The 27,302-nt window shown below is 53.5% G+C and overlaps 1 protein-coding gene across 3 annotated transcripts in view; it reads right to left on the bottom strand.

Moving 5' to 3' along the window:
* The window catches only part of VAC14 (VAC14 component of PIKFYVE complex), a 115,335-nt gene that overhangs the window by 28,407 nt on the left and 59,626 nt on the right, over window positions 1–27,302 (bottom strand). For all 3 annotated transcript variants that reach the window (XM_050772697.1, XM_050772698.1, XM_050772699.1), the window contains one exon: window positions 16,015–16,147. In XM_050772697.1, coding sequence (XP_050628654.1) covers window positions 16,015–16,147 — 133 coding nt within the window. The remainder of the gene's footprint in view (window positions 1–16,014; window positions 16,148–27,302) is intronic.

The following is a 27,302-nucleotide window of genomic DNA, read 5'->3' as shown; positions in this document are numbered from 1 at the left end:
GCACGGACGGATACCCAGGACAGGGCTGCTCAGTGACACACGGCGCTTCCGGGCTCCCTGGCCTGCCCAGCACAGCAGCAGCGCCCTCCCGCCCCCTGGGTGGAAACTCTGATCTACCCTTACGGGGAAGGGGCCGAGCTCTTGCTCCGGGCGGTTCCATTCTCACAGAGGCGAGCTCTCTTGCCCGGCCTGACAGCTGTGGCCTAATTTCCAGGGCTATAACCGGGCTCCTTATTTTTACCCACTTGGTATTTTTCATTACTGATGCACGGGAGATGGCGAGGGATGGGGTATGGGGGAGGTGCGGGCTAATGGAAGACGCGGATACGGTGTACTCAGGGCTGTCGGGCTGAGGTCAGGGCCTGCAGGTGGGATACAGATGGGATGGGGATGGACCAGACAGATATATGTATTTGTAAATTTTACAAAGGAAAACGAAAATCCCAAATCCCACCCCCTTGTTTTTCCTCAGTAAGCATTTTCAACAAGGTCACAAATGCGCTGGCTCTATAGATTTTTGGCTCCAAACCACATTTCAGGCAGCCTTTAAAAGCCAATTCTTGGCATAGCTTCAGCGGAGCCTGAGGAGAGGGGAAAACTAGGGCACTTTTATGCTTTCAGAAAACCTCGGATCCAGGTCACAGCTTCCTGGCTCTGCCGACGCTGTGGGGCACCCCCCTTCTCACAGGCCCGACCTGAGGACTCCCCCACCTCCCCCAGTGTTTTCTTTGGAGCATGGATCACAAGACCAGGTCACCTGTTTCTTCGTTACTTGTCCCTGTGGGCCCCTCCCATGAGACTGCAGCCCCGGGGGAGGCGGGAGCCCCGCCAGAGCTGGCATGGGGCCTGGCACATCCCAGGCACTCAGGAATATTCATGGAATGCCCCTCTGTGTGGAGTGAGTGAATCTTTGACCCCTGTTCCCAAGCCAGGGAGCTCTCTCCTTATGAACTCCCCAGTGTGCTTGTCCACTCCCCCATAAGATGTTCCCATCTCCCTGAAATACCTTCTCCCCAGGCTGTGGAGGCGGGGCCCATGTTGGCCTGGCCCAGGCCCTCCTCCATACAAAGGCAGCAGGCAGTAAATATTTACAGGAGAAATGTGAGCCTCAGTTTCTTCCTATATGAAAGAACCCAACTGGCCCATAAGGTCCCTCCTGGCCTCTCCCTGACTGAGACTTTCTGGGACTCTGATCAGTTTTGGCCCTCTGGCTACCCATGCCTGGGTCACATATGTGGAGACAGGGCCCCAGGCGGGGCCTGGATGAGGTGCTGGGCCTGCGTCCACCCCCGACTCCACACACGACAAAGGGTAGAAGACCCATCCGCTCTGTCTGCACGGATGCTTCCAGACATAGTGCTGTCGGCGGAAGGAGGCCACAGAGGCGGGATCAGCTGGAGGCCACACTCGGCCATCATCTCCTCACTGCCTGCTCCCACTGTGGACCTGGAGGGTCACTGGGTCACATATACAGCTTCACCCTCCCACTTTCCTGCAGGGAGGAAGGACTTGGCTGCTTGGAGGTGAAAAAATCACTCCTTCAGCCACCCCCATGGTAGCCCTTGGTAGGGCCTGCCTCATACTCCTCCTCTGGGAGCATTTAAACCCAGACCACCAGGTCCACACCATTGCTGGCTCTGCCTCCTGAGGTCCATGGCCTTGGATTCTGGTTCCAGAACCATGACGGCCCAGGGACACCTGCTCCTGTGTCTGAGGGTGGGCACCCGACCCTGTTCAGGGCAATCGGCACCAGCACGCTCTGGCCACACTGGTGGGCCCGATGAGACATCAGCCCAGGACAGGTACTGAAGGATGAGGTGCCGAGAGGGCCGGAGCGAGCCATCTGGCCGCAGAGCAGGTGGCCTGTCCACAAATGGCGCAGATGGAGGAGGAAGAGCCAGCTGTGGCGGGGGAGAAGGGGACCTGAGGACAGGAGGTGGCCTGAGCCTTGAACTTCTAGTTTTAAATGAGCCCATCCTTGCCTCTGCCTGCACACTACCTTTATTTTTCTTTTTTCAAAAAAGTATAGAATGTATTTTCTGGATATAGATTAGCAACCTGAATAGTACTGATGCCTTTGTTTTTCTTCCTGTAAGGGTGAGAATCGGTTTTCTGTCATGTGCCGTCCACAGTCCTGACTGCACAGCACTGACTGACAAGGGCTGGTTGCCGCGTGGGTTGGGGACAGAAGATGGGAGAGTGCTGGGGTTTGAGTATTCATTTTTTCTTTTTTCTTTTCGTTTTTTTGAGACAGGGTCTTACTCTGTCACCCAGGCTGGAGTGCATTGGCACGGTCTCAGCTCACCGTAACCTCTGCTTAAGCCTCCCTCTCACCTCAGCCTCCTGAGTAGCTGAGACCACAGGCGCATGCCACCATGCTCAGTTAATTAAATTTCTTTCTTTTTTTTTTTTGTAGGGTAGTAAGGGTTTCACCATGTTGCTCAGGCTGGCCTTGAACTCCTGGGCTCAAGTGATCTGTCTGCCTTGGCCTCCCAAATTGTTGGGATTACTGGCATGAGCCACCGCGCCCGGCCTTGAGTATTCATCTGAATGACTCTATAACTTTCTCTCTTATCCTTCTCTAAAACAGGAGGAAGTGAGTCAACCCCAGAACACCTGCGTTCCAGGAGCTGAGCCCGAGGGAGCAGTCGGGCCAGGCCTGGCTCTGTGACCAGCCACTGCCCACCTCGGGGCCTCCTCGGCTCCTCACAGTTATCTACTAGTTGCTGCTGGTACCGAGTGCACAGTTACTAGGTGCCAGGCTGTCTCCTAAGCACTTTCCATAGGCTTCGTCACTCAGTTCTCATAGGGATTAGGAGAAGATAGTGATGATCCCCGTCTGCATTTCTCTTTTAAGAAAACCATGCTTGGGACCGGGCACGGCAACTCACACCTATAATCCCAGTGCTTTGGGAGGCCAAGGCGGGCGGATCACGAGGTCAGGCGATCGAGACCACCCTGGCGAACGTGGTAAAACCCCATCTCTACTAAAAAGACAAAAAAAAAAAAAAAAATTAACCGGGCATTGTGGCGGGTGCCTGTAGACCCAGCTACTCGGGAGACTGAGGCAGGAGACTGGCGTGAACCCGGGAGGCAGAGCTTGCAGTGAGCCGAGACTGCACCACTGCACTCCAGCCTGGGCGACAGAGCGAGACTCCCTCTCAAAAAAACCCCACACAACAAAAAAACAAAACAAAGAAAACTGTGCTTGGGAAGGCAGCCACATGGCCAGCCTGTGGTTCTCCTGGCTTAGCATCTCATGGGAAGAGCGGCCCCTTTCCTTAGGTATGCTGTTGCTCCCCCACTCCATGTGGGGCTCTGTTAGGGCTGCCACTCACAGCACCCTTCAGCCCCACAGTTTCCCTCTGGGTCGCGACTGGCTGGGATGCAATGCCCAGGCGATGTGGGGGCCGTGTCTCCGACACTTGGAAGAGACCAAAACAGCATGGCTGACCTCAAACAAAGGTTGGAGAGATCTCACTGATCCTGCTCTTGGTCTGGATACAGAGGCCAGTCAAATCCCTTTGCTCATTTTGGTGCCTTTGACCTGGGTTCCCACCACATGCCACCCAAAGAGTGCTGCCCAATATAGTAAGATTAGTGGTTGCCAGCTCCAGGCTGCAGACCCCTGCTGGCCTTGCTGCTGCAGAAGCCTCTTGGATTCTGGCAGGTCAGGAGGACTGGCGGGATTGCTAGGAACCTTTGCTTTCACAAAGCACAAACAGGCTGGACTAGATGGTTTCCAAGACCCTATCAAGAATTAAGAAAAAACACCTCTGGATTCCAGGTGAATCATGCTCAGCATCCACTTACTGGGAATGCTGAACAAACATCACTCAGAAACAGGCAGCTTCATGGGTATGTTTCCATGAGCTCCTAATTCCCCGAAAAAGCATCACAAAACAAAACCAAAAAAATGCTAACTGTAAAGAAAAATTGATTACCTGGACTACATTAAAAATAAAGAACGTCTGTTCATCAAAGGACATCATTAAGGGAGTGATAAGGCATGCCACACAGTAGGAGAAGATAATGACAGTATACACAGCTGAGAAAGACTCAAACTGAGAACATACAAAGGACTTCTGCAAATCAATTAGAAAAACACCAAAAACTCAACTGGAAAATGAGACTTGAACAAACTCATCACAAAAGAGGATATCCAAAAGGCCACTAAGCTATGAAAAGTTGTTCAACTTCATTAGTCTTTAGGGAAATGCATATTAAAATCACAAGATGATACTACTGTACCCCTAATCAGAATAGCTAAAATCAAGGACTGATGATATCAAGTGTTGGTGAGGACGTGGAGCAACCGGAACTCTCCCACAATGCTGACGGGAGTGGAAGCTGGCACAAGCACTTTGGACAGTATCTCCCTGAGCCCATGGTATGTCTGCTTGCCAATCCAGCAATTCCTAGGTATATACCTAATAGAAATGTGTCTATATGTTTACCAAAAGGCACATAAGAAAGCATTATCCATAATAGTGTCAAACTGAAAATAACCCCCATGCCCATCAATACTAGAAGAGATAAATAAATCACGGTATCGTCATACAGAATATTCCATGGAAATGTGAACTACTGTGACATCCAACACAGACGAATCTCACAAACCCATTGTGGATCCAAAGAAGCCAGGCTTTGTGAAAAGAGCACCAGCTGTACTGTTCCATTTATATGAAGCTCAAAACCAGGTAAGATGAACCTCTTGTGTTGGAGTCAGTACATGTGTACTTGAGGGAGGCGGGGAGGGGCTGTCACTTGCAGGAGACGTGAAAGGGACCTCTCTGGTGCTGGAAATGTTCTAGTTCTTGATCAGAGGGCTCATTCCCTGGTGTCACAGTTAGTGAAAATTTACATGAGCACACTCACGATTTGTGTACTTTCAAATAGTATGTTCTTCAAATTTACAGTCACCAAAGACATCCCGGGCATCGAGCCTGAAGGGAGGTGAGGCTGCCACACCACCCTGATCAGGACGAGGAAAGAAGACACATCTGGGGCTCTGAAGCATGTGTTATGTGGTAAGAAAGGGAGACCGCTTCCCGGGGAGACAGCAAGACCAAGCTGAAAACAAGACGGAGTGTCTCAGGCTTCCAGTGGAGCTTCCAAGGCACCTTCCTCTCTGCAGCAGTGGGAAGGGCTGGGAGTTAAGTTTCGATGACTGTTCTTCCTTCAGAGGGAAAGGAGTGGATATGCAAATAGCAAGCCTGGGGGCAGAAGGGCCTATCTGAGGACACGGGTTTACTGATGACGAGGTGGATGGTGAACGGAGACATAAGTACCACAATCAGGTAGAAGAGGATGCTCTCCTGGGGTACTGAGGAGGCCCCGATGGCCCCATGTGGGGGCTATCCGCCCATGTGGTCTGGAGCTGGAGCTCAAGACTGGGGCTGGGGCAGGTCGCACCCCTTCTGAGGGAACAAACAGATGCAAAACTTAGCACTTAAGGAAGCAGCTTGCAAAAGGAAAGTGAGAGCCAGGGCTCAAAACAGACTGGTGGAGGACTAGAAAAAATAAGCGCTGACTTGAGTGCACTTGAATCATCTCAGGTTGGCTTTAAAAAGAGGCCAACGTGGATGATGCGAGCCACTGCGATAAGTCAGGGGAAAAACACATCCCTGGGAAGAGGGGGTGACACATGTCCTCCTGAGCAAGACTCAAAAGGGAGATTTAGACCTGGAGAGATGTTCACTGTCAAAGTGCCAGGGAGCTCCTGGGAGGGTATGCCGGCTGGAGACCAGAAGTGCGCCAGGATAAGGGACAGGCCAGCATGGTGGGGCTGGGGCCTAGAAGGAAGCCAGGGAAGGACATGCAGATTGACTTGGCGCTTCACCTCTGCCTGAGTGGGTGGAGCCAGTGGGAGCCATCCTGGGGAGGGATGAGAGCCCTGGGAACGGGGACCGGAGGAAGGGAAGAGGAGAAAGAGGAAGCCGAGGAAGAGGAAGAGAAAGAAGAGGAAGAGGAGGAGTGGGGGAAGGAAAAAGAAGGATGAAGACGAGAAAGAGGAGGGGGAGGAAGGAAGAGGAAGCAGAGGAGGAAGAAGAAGAGAAGGAAGAGGAGGACAAGGACGGCGTCACATCAGGAGAGGTCTCTGCGGGGATTTTTCTAAGGCTAAATAACCCTGGGTCGGATGGCGACTCCATAAGATGGCCTGGCTTCTCTCTAATGAGGCTGAGCCCCGGCTGCCAGGTCTGGGGTCTTGCCCTGGTGTGTGGAGATCAGGACATGCGGCTCTCGTCTCAGCTCTGTCCCCGTCTGCTGCATGGGACAGCCATTGTGCCTCTTCGGGCTGCACAACACCAACTCTCCAGGCCGCTCCAGCTGTGGATTGTGGGCTGGCGGATCTGGCACTGCTCTGCAGACAGGGATAGGTGAATCCCACGGTGCCAGTCCTGGATTGCACGTGCCCTCTGGGCCTGTGTGATGGTGCTCACAGCAGGCGTGTCCCCCCATATCGGTCTCACCATCAGGCCATCATTCTCTCTTTCTCCACAGCATAGGACCCCAGGCCCAGTGGAGGGCACCTCAGCTCTGGGGTCTTTGGAAGGCTATGCAGTACCCTGCAGATCACCTCTCAATGCCACAGTTGAGAACCTAGGACTGGGGGCGAGGGCAGACGCTCAGGTGCCACAGGTACATTTAAAAGATGGAACAGTGATGACGACAAGGGAAAATGACCGAAGCCCCCACTCTCCTGGGGATTCACTGCATCTGAGCCCTGAACTACAGAAAACTCCCTCATCCACTCAGATCCCAAGAGCCTCTTTGGTGGGCCATCCCTGCCTGGGCTATGAAGAGGATTTGGCCCACCCAGACTCTTACCCGGGGACTGCATGCTCCCTTGCAGGGCGGTGAGTGCCATCTAAGGCGGAATTGTGTGCCGTGGATCCCCCAGGCCAGGCCCCTCCGAGGGTCACATCACCCCTGATCTGAGACAGGAGCTCTCTCCTTCCCTGTGGAAGAGGTCTGGGCAGCCTTTCACAAACCGCATGCAGCAGAAACTGGGGGTGTTTCTGTGACAGGGGCCAGGGTATGGGGGTTCTGTGATCTTTGTGACTCTGCTAAATCACATGAGGAGAGAGAAGGGAGAAGCGCACAGGGGTCTCCAAGGGCAAGCCAGGGAAACACGCTGAAAGGACATGGGGACAAGAGAAAGAGCTTCCTGAGAAATGCATTCTACAATGATGAACAAGACACGCTCGGTGTTTAAATGCACTGAAGACAAAGGGCACCCACATTTGTCTGTCCTGGCTCAGATGCAGGCTGGCCCCAAGGAGGCAGAGGATGGAAAATGGCTTCTAGGGGCCAGTTGCAAACCTACCACTGTATATGCATTTTTTAATGATACCGACTGGCTGTGGTAGCTCATGCCTATAATCCTAGCACTTTGAGAGGCCGAGGCAGGAGGACAGTTTGAGCCCAGGAGTTCAAGACCAGCATGGGCAACATAGTGAGATCCCATCTCTACAACAAAATAAAAAAAGGTGGCAGGGTGAGGTGGCTCATGCCTGTAATCTCAGCACTTTGGGAGGCTGAGGTGGGTGGATCACCTGAGGTCAGGAGTTTGAGACCAACCTGGCCAACATGGTGAAACTCTATCTCTACTAAAAATACAAAAATTAGCCAGGCATGGTGGTGCACGCCTGTAATTCCAGCTACTCAGGAAGCTGAGGCACGAGAACTGCTTGAACCCGGGAGGTGGAGGTTGCAGTGAGCCGAGATTGCGCCACAGCACTCAATTCTGGGTTGACTGAGTGAGATTCTGTCTCAAAAAAAAAATAAATAAATAAATAAAAAAGATTTACTAAGTGCAAGAAAAATGCATAGCTGACTTCCTCTTACTCCAAAGTAAAAAATAATAGGCATGGTGGCATGTGCCTGTAGTCCCAGTTACTTGAGAGGCTGAGGCAGGAGGTCGCGGCGAGGCTGCAGTGAGCCGTGATTGTGCCACTGCACTTCAGCCTGGGTGACTGACTGAGACTGTCTCAAAAAATAAATAAATGATACCACATTGTGGTACACATTAGCTACTTGTTAATTAATGAAGCCGCTGGAGTGACCAATGTCAAATCTTTCCAAGTTTCCTGGCATCCTTAGGTGAAGTTTAAATAGTGAGATCCAGAGAATACTGTAGGTCCCATCTGGAAACAACTTCTCAAGCTTCAGAAAGAAATTCATTATCGAGTTCTCAGCCTCTGAAAACAGTTCCTGACCATCACCCTACCAGCTCTGCTGGCTGCCTGAGCTATGGGCTGGGGGAGGTGATGCTTCTCAGGTGTGTAGATGACAAAGAACATTCTTTTAGGGAAAGACTGGCAAGGGGCCAGCAGGTGCCAGCGTGAACCTGATGAGGAGTCTGACCACGTGTGCTGTGTGGTGGCCATCGAGGAGGGGAGCTTTCCCATCAAACTGCTGCCAGGTCCTCCCCTCTGTCACAGGGGCTCCCGGAAGTGGGGGCAACAGCTGATTCAGTGGGAGCATGGCTGCTTGGGCTGTGGGGACAGGGGTCACCCTGAAGGACATATGGCCACTTCTTGCCAAGTTCACCTGTGACCTCTAGTATCCTCCCACCAGCCCTGCTCAAAGCCAAGTGGACCCCCCTGCCCCAAACACCAGGATGCCACCGCTTTGAGGCTCTTGGGCCCCCTGAGCACACTGAGCAGGGCTCCCTCTGGCCAGCATTTCCTCTACTCCCCTCATGCCCCAGGTCAGACCTAATTCATCCCACCCTAGTCTAGCAAGGCTCGTCACATGTGGTATCCATTTTGCAGAAGAAAAGCCATCCCTTCTTATGGGGAGTGCCAGTAAGAAGTGTGGGGACTGCTTGGAGGAGGCAGAGCAAGGCCAGGACCACCTCCCTCCCCACCCCCAATCACTTCTGGGTCAACAGGGAACAATCTCCGATGGTTCTGTGAGGTGCAGGGATGCTGATCATTTTGCCATGGACTAGGGAACAATGGAATGCAGCCTGGGCCAGGCTCTCTGGACTCCCTGAACTTTGCACCTCACAAGTTCATCTTTTCACCTGGGAGGGCAGCACTCTTTTTCTCCCAACAGTCTTTTCCGTGTGTCAGACTGGGCCTCTCGGGCCTCCTGGGTGCCCCTGCCATTCCCATTCCCAAGGGGTCTCCAATTAGGAGATGAGAAGCCGAGAGCTGGTTGTGTAAAGTGGCTCCTGCTGCACACACTCCTCTGTGTCCCTTGCATGGCAACAAAAACACCTCAGCCCTGGCCCCTGGGCGGGGAACGGCTGTGGAAAGCTCCAGAAGATTCACACAAGGAGCTGGACAGACAACTCAAGCCAGCAAGAAGAGAAGCTTCTGCTGAGAGGGAAGCAGGAAGTTCTGCGGAATAATTCCTCCTGCCTGTTCAATGTCCTGTCTTCCTCCCCTCAGCTGGGGGCCCAATCGATATGGCTACGGACTCATGAAAGATCAAAACCCAACTGCATTCTGGGTAGGTGGATCAGGGCCTCTTCTAGCAAATAGACTTAGGTTGGTGCACATTTGCCACAGCAATTTATTTTTATCCCGAATGAAGGAACGCAATCCATTAAAGGGGCGAGAGGAAGAGTGGGGCCGCCTAGAGGCTCTCGCTTGTGAACTGGGGCCAGAGGCAAAAACAGAGATCTGGTCTGGCCACTTCACTCTAATTCGCCATCCATTAGCACCAGCATGAGGGGATTCTGGGGGCCCCGCCACTGCCCCCAGCAGGTGAGGGGGCACACACAAAGACTCACAGAGTGAGGAGGGGGTCCCGATGCCAAGTGGACTGGAAACTGGGGAGCTGCGGGGGATGACAGAGCCCGAGGTGGGAGCCGGGCTTGGGAGGGGCCAGTGGTGCATACAGCGGGTGGCCTTGGACACCTTGGTGATGTGGCCCCAGCCAAGGGCCCTGTCCACAGGGCAGAATGCAGAAAGGCCAGCAAAGTGGAATTTCCCAATTACCGCATGAAAGAGAGTTTCTTCTCAGGCCCTTCCCCCAGGCCCCACAATTAAAAACAAGTCCAGTTTCTAGCGGCTGCCTGGCCCCCCACCCCCTCAGTGACCAATCAGCTCCCCACTCCACCTATTCCCCCTCTTCCCAACACAAGGGCTCTTATGCAAACCCAGGACACTGGGGAGGGGCAGTAGCAGGGGCACATATTAGGGACTCTGAGCATTTGCTCAGCTGGACAGGCTGCCATGCCTGTCTGTAGCAGAGGTGAGAGGAAGCCCAGAATGAACCGGAAGCCTTGCTGCTGGGCTTCTCTGGGTCAGGATCTCATGAAAGAAGTGCCATGACTGCTTCCTCCGTTCCCTTGTAGGCCCCATCCTCTCCAAATGTCCGCCTCATCTGAGGGGTGCCCTGTTCCCCCAGGAGGTGGCTCGGACCTCATCTGCCACTAACTGGGCTGGTTCGGGTCAGGCCCTGGCATTCACTGCATACAGTGGCTCATTACAGATGCAAGCATTCTCCAGCCAGTCCTCTCTGCAACGCGGCAGGGAGGAAGAGGAGGGGAAAACTGCACAGTCGCTGAAGCCAAAGCGCGGCTGGCCGGAGAGCCGTGTTGGCAGGCAGAGCGACTGTCTTCAGACTTGCTCGCTTCCCAGCACAGAAGCAGGCCTTGTAAAGATCACAGCTGTCGGGTCACGCTGGAGTTCATATCACAGTTTATCAAAGAGGTTGGGTTTTCTCCCTCCTCTCCTTTCTACTGATTATAAGTGGATGGTTCACGGGGAGACAAGGCCTGGGCTTGTTCTGCCTGCATTAGCATGGAGGGTAGGAAGAGGCCGGGGGAGGGCAACGCACACCAACACCTACTCCGGGCAGAGTTGTTTTAGCGGAGCCGGGCCGGGCTGCTGGTGGGTGCCCTGGGTGCTGGGGCAACAGGGCCGGTGCACCGGAGTCAGCTCTCGACACAACGGTGCCATGATTTCACCCCCTCAAGTGGGTCTGGTTCCCCCTCCACAGACCACCCTGGGAGGCAGAAGCCCTGTGGGGAGGCTGAACAACAGCCCCGCTTTATCAGACACAGCCACCAGCACTGGGGCTGACACATGCGCCATTTACATAACCCCACTACACTGTGACACGGCCGGCACCATCATCGCTGTGTCACAGACAAAGCGGAAAGGGCCTGGAAACAGGTCACACGGTTAAAAATGGGAGGAATTGGGGTTTGAGCCCCAAACGAGTGCCTCAGGAGGCTCATCTGCCTTAGTCCTGTGGAGGGAGTGGGGTACAGCACCCCACCGCACACGTCCCCATCTTCCCTCAATCTATGAGCTTGGCATCAGCTAAGCGAAGGGCCTGGGGCCAGAGTAGCCAGCTGAAAGATGAAGGTTTTAAAGCCACTGACTTCACCTCAACATGCATCTAAACTGTTATGTCCACCAGAAAAGGAGCCTGTGTGGACACCGAGAGGAAGTCCAACCCACTCAAGCCTGGCTGGAGCTTGGGTACCCTGTTCTCACCCCCAACTCCGACATGGAGGTGCGGCCTGGGAAAGCTGCCTGGGGAAGAGGAAACGCTCCCAGGGTCTTTGGGGAAATCATGCATCTTCCTCAATGCCAAGAACTGCCAGCAGATGTGTGTCTTCAAGAACTCCCCATGCCTCTGTCTTTCTATAGCAGCCGCTCCAGGGCCCAGAGCTAAACACACTCCTGCCAAAAGAACGGCTTTTCACTTGCTGGCCAGAAGACTCTCTTTCCTTTCTTTCTCAGTGTGCAATCTTGGAGGCTAAGAAGAAGAACTTAGAGTTTGCCTAACAGCTAAAGAGGGGGTTAAGAAATCATTGTGCGCCTCATCAGGTCTGTGGCTTCATGCCAGCATCTGCGGAACCATCGGGATACCTCTCTTTATTTTTTAATTTTTATTTATTTTTTTGAGACAGAGTCTTGCTCTGTCACCCAGGCTGCAGTGCAGTGGTATGATCTCGGCTCACTGCAACCTCTGCCTCCTGGGTTCAAGCGATCCTTCTGCCTCAGCCTCCCGAGTAGCTGGGATTACAGGCATGTGCCACCATGCCCAGCTAATTTTTGTATTTTTAGTAGTGACAGGGTTTCACTATGTTGGCCAGGCTGGTCTCAAACCCCTGACCTCGAAATCCGCACACCTTGGCCTCCCAAAGTGCTGGGATTACAGGCATGAGCCACCGCACCCAGCCAATGATGTCCCTCTTTAAAGCCATCACAGGAGAAAAGGAAGTGCGACGGACAAGCAGGAGGGCAGGTGGATACCCCCCACCTCAACAAAGCTCTTTGGAAGGGCCTCAGCCCCCCACAGAAGCATGGGGAGGATGGAGGAAGCCCCATGTTTGCAGGGCCTTCTCCATGTCAGATGCCATGTGTGTGCCCAGACTGGGTGGCTGCGCCTGCAACCCAGGGGCTGGTCGACAATGGCCTGGTGTGCTGGCAGAGTGGGCAGCAGGCTCCCGAGTCAGCTGGGCCAGGTGGCTGTCTACCAGGATGCACGCTGATAGGTGTGGGTGCTACTTCTGGGGGAGAGCAGTCTGGAGAAACCAGGTGAAGGACTAGGAGAGACCCAGTCCTCTGTGAGGGGACCAGTCACAAGGTTCCTTCTGTTCCAGCCCACTGGGCTTCTAGTGTGGATGCCAATGGCTACGAGACCTTCTGTGGCTGTGCGGGTGGGAGTCAGGCCTGGAGGCCAGCCTCCATTTCCACAGAGAACCCAGTGTGGCCCATGACAGGTTTGAGCCCCAGAAGAGCAAGCGATCGCCATACTGAGCCCCTGAAGGATGGGAAGGGAGGACCCACTGGCCCAGCTCCTGAGCACTCTGAGGAGCTGCGCCTCAGGTGGTCCTAGCATGCAGGATGTTCAGGGCCTCTCACGGCACCAGGCTCTGCACTCCCACAAAGTGGAGGCTGCTGAATTAGCAGAGTGCAGCAGTTTGCAGCCCAGCTCTTGCCCAGCCTGGGGGCACATTACTTCCTCTCATTATCCCTTCTGCAAAATGATGATTCCTGTGACCCCAGGAAGCCCAGGAGATGCACTGCAAAGCAAGCAAAGCCTCCCTGGCCTGGAGTCTGTACCTGGGAACATGGCGGCGGGCTGGCCTCCAGTTTCACAGAGCCTCGGGTCCCGAGCAGGTGGGGAGGGCATGCAAGCATGCCCATGGTGCCTGCCCTTCTGCTCCGTGCAGCCTGGAGATGCTGGTTACTACCCCAAACTCCTTCTCCCCATGCCTCTGACTGGGCATGTGGGGCTGAGACAGGGTGGAAAACCCATTTCAGCCCAGTTCTCCAGAGGGACGCTAGCTACAAATTCCTCCTCCAAAGGCCTCTCCTTCCACTGACTCTGAAAGTCGTCCAGGCAAGGAGAGCTCATCATGAGTACTGATGCCTCTGCAACTGGAAAACCACATGATGTTAACTGTCACTCTTGTGGGAACATTCCGCTGCTTTCCTGGTGGGGGGGCCTCTTGTACCACAGCTAACCTCTACCTCAATCCCCTACCTGAAACTGGCCAACGTGATGGGAAGAAACACCATGGAAACCTTCCTCTTTCGGCCAATGAAAGTTAAGAATCCATTTCTGTCTCTCTGACACGGTGGTTCTCAACTGGGGTGATTCTCCTCCCTAGGGGACCTTTGGCAATGTTTAGAGATGTTTCAGATGGTTCCAACTGGGTGAATGCAAGCGCTACTGGCATCCAGGGCGCAGAGGCCTGGGATGCTGCTGACATCCTACAGGGCACAGGACAGCCGCCATCCCGAAGAGTTATCTGGCTCCAATGCCAACGGCGCTGTTTGAGAAGCCCTGCTCTAGAGGAGGCCAGAGAAGCAAGAGGGTGGTGACAGCCTCCCCACTACCACAGGGGCATCCTTTTGGTGGCCAGACCATCAGAAGCCCCTGCCCCCGCACCGTGATCCTGCTCTTTGTCTTTCTGGTCAGGCAGGCCTGTCCTCTCCCATGACTCAATCCTCCGGCCCCATCCCCAGGGTGCCCTCAACTCCACCTCAGCTCCTGAGCTGGCCGGTCACCTCCTGTACGCTCCACTCCGTCAGCTCCCCCAGCAGCATTCAGGCTCCTGCAGCGGCTCCCAGCACACCATCCCTGGGTCTCACCTCCCTCACTGCCTTCTGCCATCTCCCTGCTTGGCTGCTTCCTTTACCTCTCTGGCCCTTCGTCATAGTCTCCTTTTCTGGCTTCTCCTTCTTTCCCCAACCATTACAGTCTGGAACACTTAGGGTTCAGCCTCAGACCCCTGCCCTCTCATTCCACCTCTTCTAACTCCCTAAGAATGAAAGCTCCGCAAGTGCAGAACCATCTAGAAAGGTACCTTGCACAGAGTTAGTGTTCAGTAAACATCTGTTGAATGAATGAATGAATGACTATACCATCAATTTCGAGATTGTATCTTGGGCCTCGGTATCCCCTTGGAGAGCCTGGTACAGCAAACTACTTCTTCAACACCTTCCTTTTGGTGTCCCCAAAGTAATTCAAACTCAAACATGCACCCCCTTCTCACTCCCTGCCACTCTTCTGGGTCTCCCACCTCAGGGACTGGCATCACCATCCACCCAGCTGCCCCAAATCAGAGGCCTGGACACCCTGGCACTCCCAGCTCCCTCTCCCCTCACTTTTTCCACATCAGTCACCAGACAAATCTACTTCCTACTCAGTATTGAATCCTCATTCTCCAATCTGGCTGCAGATTCCCATCCCCCTCACAAGCTGCCACAGTCTCTGCTTGGACAACAGCCTTCCAGCTGGCTCCACCTCAGTCCCTCCAACCCATTCGCCCCAGCAACAGTTGTCTTTCAAGCCAGAAATCCGGTCACATTGATCCCCTGCTCAAGCCCTTTCAGTGGCTCTGTGCTGACCCGTGAGTAAGGTCTCCGATCCTCACTATGGCCCACAGGCTGAACCTGCTTTTTAGTTTACAGCAAGATGAGCTCCCCAGGCTCTTTCCTGCCTTGAAGCCCCATACAGCCTGGGCCCCTGCCAGGACTCCTTCAACTCCTGACCCCCAGACCATGGTAATCGGTAGTCTACTCAGTCCCCAAGCACCCCAGACCACTTTAATAACTCCATCACCCTAGGGGTTCCGATTTTACTCATCAGAGGGAGGCCCAGGCTTTTTTTTTTTTTTTTTTTTTTTTTTAAAGACGAGAGTCTTGCTCTTTCGCCCAGGCTGCAGTGCAGTGGTGTGATCTCGGCTCACTGCAACGTCCACCTCCCGGGTTCAGGCGATTCGTGTGTCTCAGCCTCCCAAGTAGCTGGGATTACAGGCGTGCACCACCATACCCAGCTAATTTTTGTATAAGGCATCTTTTTTAAAAAAGCCTCTCCAGTGATCTAATATACAGGGCTGGGAACCACGGCTGAACAGCACCTAGGGCCATTTGGACTACTCCAGAAATCTCCTCCACTTGGCTTTGGTGTAGAAGCTGGAGGAATTTGTGCCCTGCTCTAGCTTTCACCAGGCTGAGGGTGACACTGGGCCACGCTTCTGGTGACCCTACTTCTTGGAGCTGAGTTGGAGGCAAAAGACCAGCCCCAGCCATGCTGCTGGTGATGACAGTTCTAGACGCCTCCAGCCACTGGGGCTGCTGCCCTGGCACCATCCTGGTCTGGGTTCACATGACTCAGAAGCCTGGCTCCACCAAGCCTGGCTAAATCCCGCACTGGGGGCTGGGCCTGGAGCACAGCCCCATGTCTCACGCCATCTGGCTCACCTCCTTTCCTCTCCAAAAGCCTGACAATGGCATTGAATAAGAGGCCATTCCACCTCAGGGGAAGACAGTAACTCAGGAAGGAAAAAATGAATTCAGTTTTGTGGAAAAACATCAACACTGACCTGTCTGTTTCATGTCAGAAGCATCAGCAACCAGTATGAAGGGGCAACCTTCTTCATTTCTTTTAAGAACAGATCCAAAGGTCAGGAAAAGGAGGAGAGAGAAGGGAAAGACAAGGTGGCTGCTTTGACACTTGAACGGCATGAAAGTGAAAAGCCGGGGCCGTGGGAGGAAGAGGAGAAAGCGCGCCACCAAGGCTGACCTGATGATGAAAGGGCCTCTGACCTCCAGGAGCTTCCGTTCGCTGCTGAATCTCTTGAGAAGGTTGATCATGAACTTATAAAAGTAGGAATTCATGGTGGGAGTGGAAGGAGAACATTCTAAGCCTTTGGTACCTGTAGAGAAAGGGACAGAAGCAGCATTTATTCTGATCATGTGTCCACAGGGTGATGAGATCCACACTGAATATAAACAACTATAAATGCCAAACAAGTGTGTGTGTGGGGTGTTATAACAAGATGAGGGAAAATCTCTAATCAAGAGCCATGGAGCAACAGAGAAAAAGGCAAGTCTGCACAAGCAAATACAACTTGGCTTATTGCAAAAATGCCCATTAGTTAAAGTCCTACTCGTAACTTGAAAAAAAAAAAAATCCCATTACTGTCCACCCCTTAACCCAAGCCCAAACCACTTAGTGAACATCTCATGCATGTTCTGCTAGGTGCTCTGAATTTTTTTAAAAAACAAACTCTACTCATTATCCCAGTAAATGAAATACACTCGGGATCTATTTGGGCCGTTAAGGACAAACAAGAAGTCGAAGAGAAGAAACGGGTAAGGTGCTTGTGTCAATGGGTCAGTCATTGTGGCTCAATGGTCAACAAAACTGGTGGACCCACAAGAGGCAAAAGCCAAGCTCCTTCCCTAATATTACCTGAGAAAAAGAAATGATGTACACACCCACTCGATTACAGACAGCAAACACTGACAAACGTTACAAAGTGTTTTAAGTTTCACTTTTGAAATCAAAAGCTCTTTCTTCCTCATCCTCAGGCAAAGATGCTCTTTTAGGATAGAACTCTGAAAACTTTCAAAGCCTGAGGTGGCTTTCTAACCAGGAGCACAAATGTCTCTGATGTGTGTCCCTGCAGAAAACACACCGAGGTACACAGGGAGGTAACTTCCAGCCCTCCCTTGCACACATGCCCCTTGATAAAGTACCCAGCACCAAGGGGACAAGGGAAGGGCTGATGGAATACTTGGATGGTCTGGGATAGTGTATCTGTATGCCCCTTGGGGTCTTCCCTGGACATCCCTTCTAATATTTTTTTTTTTTTTTTTTTTTGAGACGGAGTCTCGCTGTGTCGCCCAGGGTGGAGTGCAGTGGCTGGATCTCAGCTCACTGCAAGCTCCACCTCCTGGGTTTTTACACCATTCTCCTGCCTCAGCCTCCCGAGTAGCCGGGACTACAGGCGCCCACCACCTCGCCCGGCTAGTTTTTTGTATTTTTTAGTAGAGACGGGGTTTCACCGTGTTAGCCAGGATGGTCTCGAACTCCTGACCTCGTGATCCGCCCGTCTCGGCCTCCCAAAGTGCTGGGATTACAGGCTTGAGCCACCGCGCCCGGCCCATCCCTTCTAATATTTGTCAACCTCCACAGTTCTGTGAAAGAGTTACCAAGGGATGGAAAGAATCCTCACTCACTCTGCTTGAGGCAGGACTTTTTTTTTTTTTTTTTTTTTTTTTTGAGACTGAATCTTGCTTTGTTGCCCAGGCTGGAGTGCAGTGGTGTGATCTTGGCTCACTGCAACCTCCACCTCCTGGGTTCAAGCTATCTTCCTGACCCAGCCTCTTGAGTGCTGAGATTATAGGCATATGCCACCACGCCCAGCTATTTTTGTATTTTTTTTTTTTTTTTTTTTTTTTTTTTTTTAGTAGAGGCAGGATTTCACCATGTTGGCCAGGCTGGTCTTGAACTCCTGACCTCAGGTGAACAACCCAACTCGGCCTCCCAAAGTGCTGGGATTACAGGTTGTGAGCCACCACGCCCAGCCCGAGGCAGGACATCTTTAAAAAGAAAACAGCTTTATTGAGATATGATCCATATACCGTAAGGTTCACCCTTCTAAAGTGTGCAATGCAGTTTTCAGTACATTCACAAAGTTGTGTGGCAATCACCACAAATTTCAGAACATTTTTATCAACCCCCAAAAGAAACCCCATACTGATTAGCACTCACCATTCTCACCTTCATCGGCCCCCGGCAATCACTCATCTACCTTCTGTCTCTATGGATTTGCCTATTCTGGATGTTTCCTATAGATAGAACTAAGCAGTATGTGGCTTCTTTCACTCAGCACATTTTCAAGGTTCATCTATGTTGTAGTATGTATCAGTTCTGTATTCATTTTTAGGGTTGAATAATATTCCACCTTATGGCTATTCCATATTTTGTTTGTCCATTTATCAGCTGGTATTTTCTCCCATTCTGTTGATGTTTTTTTTTTTTGAGACAGGGTGATACTATAATTTGAATATTTCTCCCCACCTAAATCTCATGTTGAAATTTAATTCCCAGCGTTGGAAGTGGGGCCTGGTGGGAGGTTACTGGATGATGGGAGTGGATTTCTCATGAATGGGTTAGCACCATCCCCTTGGTATTATCTCTGAGACGGCAAGTTCTCGTGAGATCTGCCTGTTTAAAAGTGTAGGGCACCTCCCTCTCACTCTCTTGCTCCTGCTCTGGCCTCCTCTGCCTGCTGCCCCTTTGCCTTCCACTATGATTGTAAGCTTCCTGAGGCCTCCTCAGAAACCAAGCAGATGCCAGCACCATGCTTTCCATAAAGCCTGCAGAACTGTGAGCCAACTAAATCTCTTTATAAATAACCTACTCTCAGGTTTTTTTTTTTTTTTTTTGAGATTGAGTCTCGTTCGGTCTCTCAGGCTGGAGTGCAATGGCATCGTCTTGACTCACTGCAACCTCTGCTTCCTGGGTTCAAGCGATTCTCCTGCCTCAGCCTTCTTTGTAGCTGGGTGTGTGCTACACTTGGCTTATTTTTTGTATTTGTAGTAGAGGTGGGGTTTCACCATGTTAGCCAGGATGGTCTCAATCTCCTGACCTGGTGATCTGCCTTCCTTGGCCTCCCAAAGTGCTGGGATTACAAGCGTGAGTCACTGCACCCAGCCATGTATTTTTTTTATTGTAATGCAAGAACAGCCTAATAAACAGTGTCTTGCTCTGTTGCCCAGGATGTAGTGCACTGAAGTGATTACAGTTCACTGCAGCCTCAAACTCCTGGGCTCAAGCAATCCTCCCGCCTTGGCCTCCCAAGTAGCTACGACTACAGGTGTGTGCCATCACACCCAGCTATATTTTTTCTTCAAGATGGGGTCTCCCTATGTTGCCCAGGCTAGTCTCAAACTCCTGGGCCCAAGTGGTCCTCCTGCCTTGGCCTCCCAAAGTGTTGGGGTTATAGGTAGGAGCCACCATGCTCAGCCTCTTTTTATTAAAAACATTTTTTTGAAGCACAAAATTTTTAACTTTGATTAAGCCCAATGTGTCTATTTTTTCTTTGGTTGCTTGTGCCTTTGGTGTCATAGCTATGAAATTATTACCTAATCTAAGGTCATAAAGATCTACTGATATATTTTAGGTCTCTGGTCTATTTTGAGTTACTTTTTGCATACGGTGTGAGGAAGGGGTCTAAATCTTTTTGCATACGGATATCCAATTGTTCCAGTATAACATGATAGCTTAACAGCCAATTCATAGCTACCATTTGTTGAGCACCTACTATGTGCTTGGCCTGCCTAAACCCTTCACACATAGTATCTAACACCCTAAAAAAAAAAAAACTTGAAAAATATGCACCATTCCTATTCCCATTACATACACAGAGGAGCTGTGAATTTGGGTGAGGATTATCCAAAGTCACAGAGCTGGCGAGTGGTAGAGTTGCTGACCCAGGCAGCTGGTCTTCAAAACTCATGTTCTTTGCAGCTCTGCCAGGCTGCCTGTCTCTTGGGTACTAATGTTCAGATATGTTTGGGGCTCACAGATTAGGAGGCAGTGCCTTGCAGGAGGGCAGAAGATGGCATAAAGATGGAAACCCAGGTCCTGCCAAACTGACACTGAAGATGCGGGAAATGACGCTGTGAAGAGCTGTGGAAACAGCACCTGGCCGCAGCTCTCTGGAAACCCAGGGAGGGCACTGGGGGATGCAGAGTGGCCAACAGAGGCATCTGGGGCTATCATTTTCCAGGCTGGCCCCTTTCTGGTCCAGAAGTTGCGTGGGAGCCTTCACTTTCTCCCTGGACCAGGGAGGAAATGGTCAGGCACGAGCACAAGATAGGCAGGATGTGGAGGCTCTGGGAACCAAACTTGGCCAGAAGCATCAGATGTTCCCAGAAGCATCAGCCCAAAGCACAAAACAAGAATGTGCAGAACCATCCAGAGTATTCCAAGTGAATCTCACGGAGGCGCCTGGACAGACTGACTGTATTCGACGCCAGGGGGCTGGAAGCAGCAGGAAGACTCTTCTCCCAGGGGCTCCGTCTTTTTTGCTGAGCTCAGACTTCCCTTACGTCCTCTCATGGTCCTTCCTGGGAGATGGTTGGGTCTAGAAAAAGCGTTTTTCTCTTCTGTTTTTCCCAGCTGTGAATCACTCTATAAGGGATTCCTCACCAGGAGCCACACCTCCAAACTGTAGCATCCTCAATCCCAAGAACCTCCTAGACAGCTCGCGTGAGCGGCGTGAAGGAGCCCTGAGTGAGAAGGCCAGTTCAAGGGCAGGCCTCATTCCACTTCTTGTTTGGACTGCATTGTCCTGGGTCCCTGCCTGAATCAGCCTGGCTCGGGAGGTCCTGAGTGATTCTGGAATGGCAAACAGTCTCTGCTTCCTGGCCCAAAGGGAATGTTTGCAGAATCAAGTGTCACATTCTTATAGATCGAGTTACCCCAGGCCCAGCTGGGGCTGATCTCTAAAGAGGTGGCTGCAGAGACAGCTGTTGAGACAGCCCTGCCTCACTGTTCCCACCCTCAGGAGATGACTTTGGTGGGCCGTGGTGGCCTGGCTGGAGGGCACTGGCTTCATGCTGCCCACATTGGAGGCACCCAGTTCACTGCAAGCTTCTCCCTGCTGCCTTCCTATTTCTCTATGTGCACCCCCAGCCTACCCCATTTCCACTTAGGCTCCAAAGCATTCCCAAGAACGAAGGGACCCATGAAGGAAGTCACCACGAAGAAATTCTCCCAACTGGGGCCATCTGGGCAGCCACTAGGGAGAGGTACGGGGCTGTTCCAGCCTCACAGGGGCAGTAGGAAGCACTGAGCATGGTGTTTAAGTCTCAGTTTCTTCATCTGTAAAGTGAGTGCAATAAGAGCCCCTATTAAAAGAGGTAAAAACATGTAACGTGCTGGGTCTGGAGCCTGCCGCACAGTCTGCACTCAATAAATGGGGGCTCTTTTTTATTAGCAAGTGTCCCACAGCACAGAGCACTGCGCAAACTGTTCTCATTCTGAGTCTCAGAATGGATGTCTGGGGGCTGGTCTGAAATGTCTGAGTGGGGAGATTCCATTTCTGGCACAAATTCACAGTGCTCTGTCAGGATGCTTTGAGGAAGAAGGGGGGCCACCTGTGACCCCCACACATCAGGGTAGGGAGATCAGGCCACCTCTCCACTGAGAGTCTGGCCAAAGATGGCAGAAGAGAAGGCCTGGGCTACTCTGGACACAACTCTGGTCTCCCTAGCCACAGCCCCCAGTGTGGACCCAAAACGGACTCTCAATGTCCAGGCTGCCCCTCGGACCCTGGAGCAGAGACCGTTAGTGGAAGGGAGGAGGAGGGCGGTGTCACAGCTGTGAGAAGCCATGGCAAGCGATTCACATCCTCAGCTGAGTGCAGCTCAGCCCTCACAGTGCTCCCACGGCTTAAAGACTTTCTGCTCTCCCCAAGACAGGGCTGGGGGCCTTGGGAGGGGCTGCATTGAGACCACAGGTTTGAGCAGGGCGGTCTTTTCCCAGCAGGGGAGGTGGGGAAAGGGGCCACAATTGAGGCGGCAGGGAGGGCGGGCTGCACAGGGATGGGAAAGGCCTCAGTGCTCAGCAGGACAGGGTGGGGGCTGCTTGCTCTCTCCCAGCCTCAGTGGCCCCCATTGTCCCCAGCCACGCTGCTTATGTGAGCTGCCTTTCGGCTTGAGATGCTCTCTAAGGCAGGGTTGCAGGCTCAGGAGGAGGAGATGGGTGGAGAAGCTCGCCCCAGGAGGGTGACTACAGGAGCAATGGGCCCCTCAAGTACGCTGATTTCTGCCTCCCTGCTGCCTGCTCTTCTGCCTACCTCCGGCTCTGGCTCATCTGCTCTTGTAAGCAGGGTCCTGGGCTGGGTGCTGCAGGCGCATGAGGAAAGTGGGAGCCAGGACAGGGCAGCTCAGGGCACGCCTTCCAACACTGCACTCCAAGGACCTCAGTTGTTTTACTCAGGGGCGCCACTGAGGCACGGCCCCCCTGGAGACGGTGGGCAGCTGCCGCAGCCAGGGGTGAGGGGGAGGGGGGCCCACAACCTGGCTGTGTGTCTTGGGAGAGAGGCTCTCTGTGAGGGGCCCAGGAGAGTGGGATTTCCATTCCCCAATCCTGCAGAGGTCAGGAGCGTGAGGGAGAGCCCTATCCCTCAGCTGAAGGCCACTGTGCCTTGCATTTCTGGTTTGGGCAAGGGAGGAGCCTGCCAGGCCCTGGCAGGAAGTGCATGTGTCCGGCGGCTGGCCAGGGGCACAGAGACGCACTCCACACAGAAACCAGGCTGGCGGGGTGGGCGGCCGGGGAGCCAGCCCTGCAGATGTTACTAAGTGAAACCTGATGTGGCGACATGAGACTCCACAGAACGTCTTACAAACAACCTGCCCCGGGATGTTTTGGATTGAGTTTTGTGGTTATGACGTGAAGGAACCTCACATGTCAGGATAAAAATAGCCCTGGCTTCAGTACATAATGTGAGTTACAGTTCAACAGAACCAGATGTGAAAACGTCAGCCACCCAGTTCAGGCCCAGCAGGGTCCCTGCTCTACTCCGGCCTCCCTCCCTGCTGGGGTCGGGGTCCATGTGCCCGGACAGCCCATTGTGGGCTCAAGATCTGCTGCCTGGAGGATACAAGGGAAGGGCCAGAGGCTGTTCAGGGCACCCAGAGTCCAAGGGACCACATCAGATCCAGGCCCTGTCGCTGACTAGCAGGGGAGGGGAGGCAGCGCCGCCTTCTCCAAGGCCAGCTCCTCTCCAGTGAACCAGGCAGGGCTAAAGAGCATCAAGTCGTGCTTGGCACAGGAAGTAGTCCATGGAAGGGGTGGGTGATGGAGAGGCTCGTATGGAACCAAGAGGACAGGGTGGGGAAGGGGCAGCTTCCCCCCAGAATCAAGTGGCTGGGAGAAAGGGAGGCTTAGCAGGGTCTTGGGGGTGTAGAGTCTGCAGAACTGGAGGGGGTGCAGAGTTACGTGGACAAAGGCTGCCGCAATGGCATCAGCTTGGGAACCCACCCAAGGGACGATCACTTTCTCATCTGTGGGCCGGCCTGGGTCAGCAGGACAGGAGCGCTGCAGGCATCAACCATAGCCAGGAGACTTTGCAGCTGCTCAGGTCAGAGCGAGAGAGAAGCTGATGGGACACAGCAAGGCCCAGAGGGGACTTCCAGCTGACGCGGCAGTGGAGAGGTCACATAGCAGTCTGCCACCGGGAAACAGCTGTTGCTGCAGGGTGAGGGCTGGGGCCAAGGGCAGTGAGGAGAGGGTGCAGAGGAAGGCTCCCAGGGGCAGGAGGGCTGGACTGCTGGGGCTTCCACCTGGACAAGGGAGGGCCTGGCAGCACAGGCATGAGAGGATGCCGTTCTGGGCAGCAGTGCCAGAGGGGCCTCAGGCTCAGGTGATTGGTGCCTCTGCCTTCCATTATTTTATTGAACTTTCAAAAATGGGCACTGACCCTTACTGGGCACCTGGTGCCAGGAATTCTGGGATGCGTAAACTTGGCCTTTGTGGCCTGCCATGCTGCTATTCAAACTGAGCTGATCACACAAATCACCCAGCACTGGGCGACGCTGAGGAGCCTCCATCTGCACTTTCAGCAGGGGTTCTAAGAGGTCACAGCCAGGAGGGAGCAGATGTGAACTCCGCCACCCACCCAGGCAGCCTGAGACAAGCAAGTGGGTTGGAACAGAGGGGCAGGAGAAGCTGGGCTCTCCAGGGAAGCCTCCCAGAGGGGCCCTCTGCACTGGCCTGTAATAACCAGGATATAAGCAAAGGCCCCCTTCACGTTCAGGGAGCATTTAGCTTAGCCCTTGCCATGTGGGAGCTCACAGAGTCCCCAGGTGCCCCAGCACATGGTTTATAGAGAGGAAAGAGGTGGCAGTGAGGTAGGACCCTTGTCCAAAGTTATAGGACGGATGGGCAGAGCAGGGCTGTGAACTTAGATCCCTCTGGCAGCAAAAGACAAGAGATGAGGCACTGCCGTGACCTGAGGCCAGGAAGGGGTCTCTGAAGTCACTGTGAAGAGAGGAGACATGCCCCCATCACTGCCAGGCTGTGGCCATGGCCTGGCCCCTCTCCTCCTCCCCTCTGGCCGTGGAAGCTTCCAGTGCCTGGTGCAGGTGGGATTCCTGAGAGGAGGGTGAGAAGTGTGGGCTCTCGGGCCAGGCTCCTGGCCCAAACAAGTGGGGAATGACACAGTGCTGGCCTCTCAGAGCTGCTGCGAGGAGCCCAGGGGCTCACCCAAAAAGCCAGCACATGTGAGTGCTCAGAGCAGGGCAGGGCCTAATGTGACCTCAGCCAGCTCTGGCAGCCATGATGATTGCTGCCGTGATTACTGGGGAAAATGGCTTTCTGGCTTTCTGCTAGAACTTGTTTCTGTCTGGTGACATGAAGATGCTGCTGACATTTGGCTACAATAGACTGTCCTGGGCTACAAAGAATGAAACCAAATGTCATTATTACCCATTTTCAGAGTCAGGGGTAAAAATACCTTGGGCCACTGAGCCCCGCAAGGTATACTGACATGAAGTTATTTTGTTTTATTTTTTTTTGAGATGTAGTCTTGCTCTGTTGCCCAGGCTGGAATGCAGTGGTGCGATCTCGGCTCACTGCAACCTCCACCTGCTGGGTTCAAGTGATTCTCCTGCCTCAGCCTCTTGAGTAGCTGGGATTACAGGCATGCACCACCATGCCTGGCTAAATTTTGTATTTTCAGTAGAGGTGGGGTTTCACCATGTTGGCCAGGGTGGTCTCAAACTCCTGACCTCAGGTGATCCATCTGCCTTAGGCTCCCAAAGTGTTGGGATTATAGGAGTGAGCCAACGTGGCTGGCGACATGAATGGTTTTTATCCCAGCAGCAATGGGCCCCGTGGCAGGCAAAGTCAGGGAAGACTGGGTTTTAGGGGTGAACATCAGTCCTAGGGTGACCTTTGGCCTCAGACTGACACACTGCTGTGCACGGCCAAGGATCCTAAAGGCTGATTGGGTCTCCCCAGGCCTGGCTGCACCCTCTCTGGCAGCAGAGATGTCCAGGCCCCGGGAGTCCAGGCATGTCTCTAACAAAGGGCTGATCCCAGAGGCCTCCTCTGTCCTTTAGAAGCTTTCTGCATAGGCTCAGGGTATGGCAGGCCCACAGGCCTGTTTGACATCCCTGTCCCCAGAGCCAGCAGGACCTCCGCAGACTCCCCTGAGTGGAGACAGGAAATACAAAAGGAGGAGACACAGGAGACCCCAAGGGTGGGAGACAGGAAAGCATGGTGTCCCTCAGCCAGCTTCCCCCAGAGCTGCCCACCCAGGCCGCTCCCCATCCTGTTTGCCCCCAGGCCATTCTCTCCCCCATGCTGGGGCTCTGCACAGGTCAGGAATGAGGGAGGCAGGGTGGGAGAAGCCTCTGCCTTCACCGCTCTGCGAGGGAGGGGGAGATGTTTATGCTAGGACAGGCGAGAGGAAAATCCCATGTGGGTGACTCTGCCTCGGGGGGCCTTGGGAACCACGGCTGTGGTGCATTTAGGCCAACACAGCAGCTACCCAGGCGTGTGATGGGCTTGCTTCTCCACTGCTGTGTGTGATCCGCGCCATTTGGTTCCCTATGGATGCCACCAACTTCATCTTTGCTAGGCTCCCTGCCTCTGAGGCTTTCCAGACAGTCCCTTCGTGCCTTTGGGGCAATCTCCCCTACACGGACACAGCACTGCTGCCTCCAAGTTCTCCAAGTTCTCAGGGCTGCGCCCTGGAGAGCCAGAGGCAGGCAGAATCCAAACAGGAAGAGGGTATGGCTTCACAGTCTTGTCCATGTGCATGGCCAGATGGAAACAGACAGAACGAGCCCCTTGCATGCCTGAGAAGCAGTCTGGGAAGGAGCAGCTTGTGGAGGGATTGAGTGTGCACTTCCTGCTTGCCTTCTGACCTCAGCACCACCCCACACACCCTCAGTGCCTGGCGCATGCCCTCCAGGGCAGTGGAGGTGGGAGAGGGGGGCAGGGCATGCTCTGGCTTCCTCAGCTGTTCTCTTACTGGTTTGAGCTGACCTTTTAAAATCACGGCCCCATTTGTAAAATCTGATGCCAGCTGTGGACATAAGCATGTGCACACACGTGGATCTGCTTGGAGCCTTGAGGCCCACACGTGAGACTCAGGTTAAGAGCTCCTGGCCCACAGAGTTGTGGATTCTCCTCCCGCAGCCCCCACTGCTCCTTGGCTGTGGATTCTTGAAGCAAGAAGTGTGACTGGCTGTAGGCACTTCCTTGGTGTTCTTTCCAGGACGGAATTTCTTCCATCTGGCATGCTTTGCTGTTTTTCTATGAATTCCGAGTGAGTCCCTGGCTGATGTGAGCTAATCTGACAGCCTCGGTGAGCTGGGGCAAGATTCTCTACTGCCATAGCCTCGTTCACGGCCCGCCCATCTTGGCATGGCCAGGAGCTGGGGTTCAGAGTGCCCTGCCATATAGTGCCCCCGGCCCTGGTGCCCGAGCAGTGCAAAGGGCTTGATGCTGCAGGGCCTGCCAGGGACCCCCTGGGTCAGGCTCTGCTCCCCCAGGGCACATATCCTACTCCCTCCAGCCCCGGCTGCCCTCAGCAGTTTCCTGGTCCTCCTTCCATGAGCAGGAGCCCAAATCATAGTCATCAACTTCTCTGTGCCCGGGAGGAAGAGATAAAACACAGGGAAGACAGGTCACAGACGGCCTGGGAGGCCTGGGTGTCCTGGCCCTGTCACAAGGCTGTGCTGCCTTCAAGTTCTCTGCTGCTGCCAATTTGAGAAGGAGAGAAGAGGCTGTGGCGCCTGCTTCCTGGGGAGGGAGAGCTGAGGGCGCACCCCCAGGGCTCCTCTGCCTGGGCCTCCTCCCTGCAGGATGTCTCCTCTTGGCTACTGCCCGTCTTCCGGTCAGTTCTTGCTGCTCCTCCCCACCAGACCCTCCCTTCCTAAGGAAGAGCTCTCTCTTCTCTCTTCCTTGTCCATCCCCTTCGCTGGGCCCCCACACTCCACCTCTGGCATTCCTGCCATCTGTCCCAAGGACTTAAGGTTGGTTCCCATGTGCTGACTTGG

This window comes from Macaca thibetana, chromosome 20 (genome assembly GCF_024542745.1).
Source record: "Macaca thibetana thibetana isolate TM-01 chromosome 20, ASM2454274v1, whole genome shotgun sequence".
NCBI classification, from domain to species: Eukaryota; Metazoa; Chordata; class Mammalia; order Primates; family Cercopithecidae; genus Macaca; species Macaca thibetana.
Note: the sequence above shows the minus strand (reverse complement) of the source record. Positions and strands in the feature narration are given on the sequence as shown.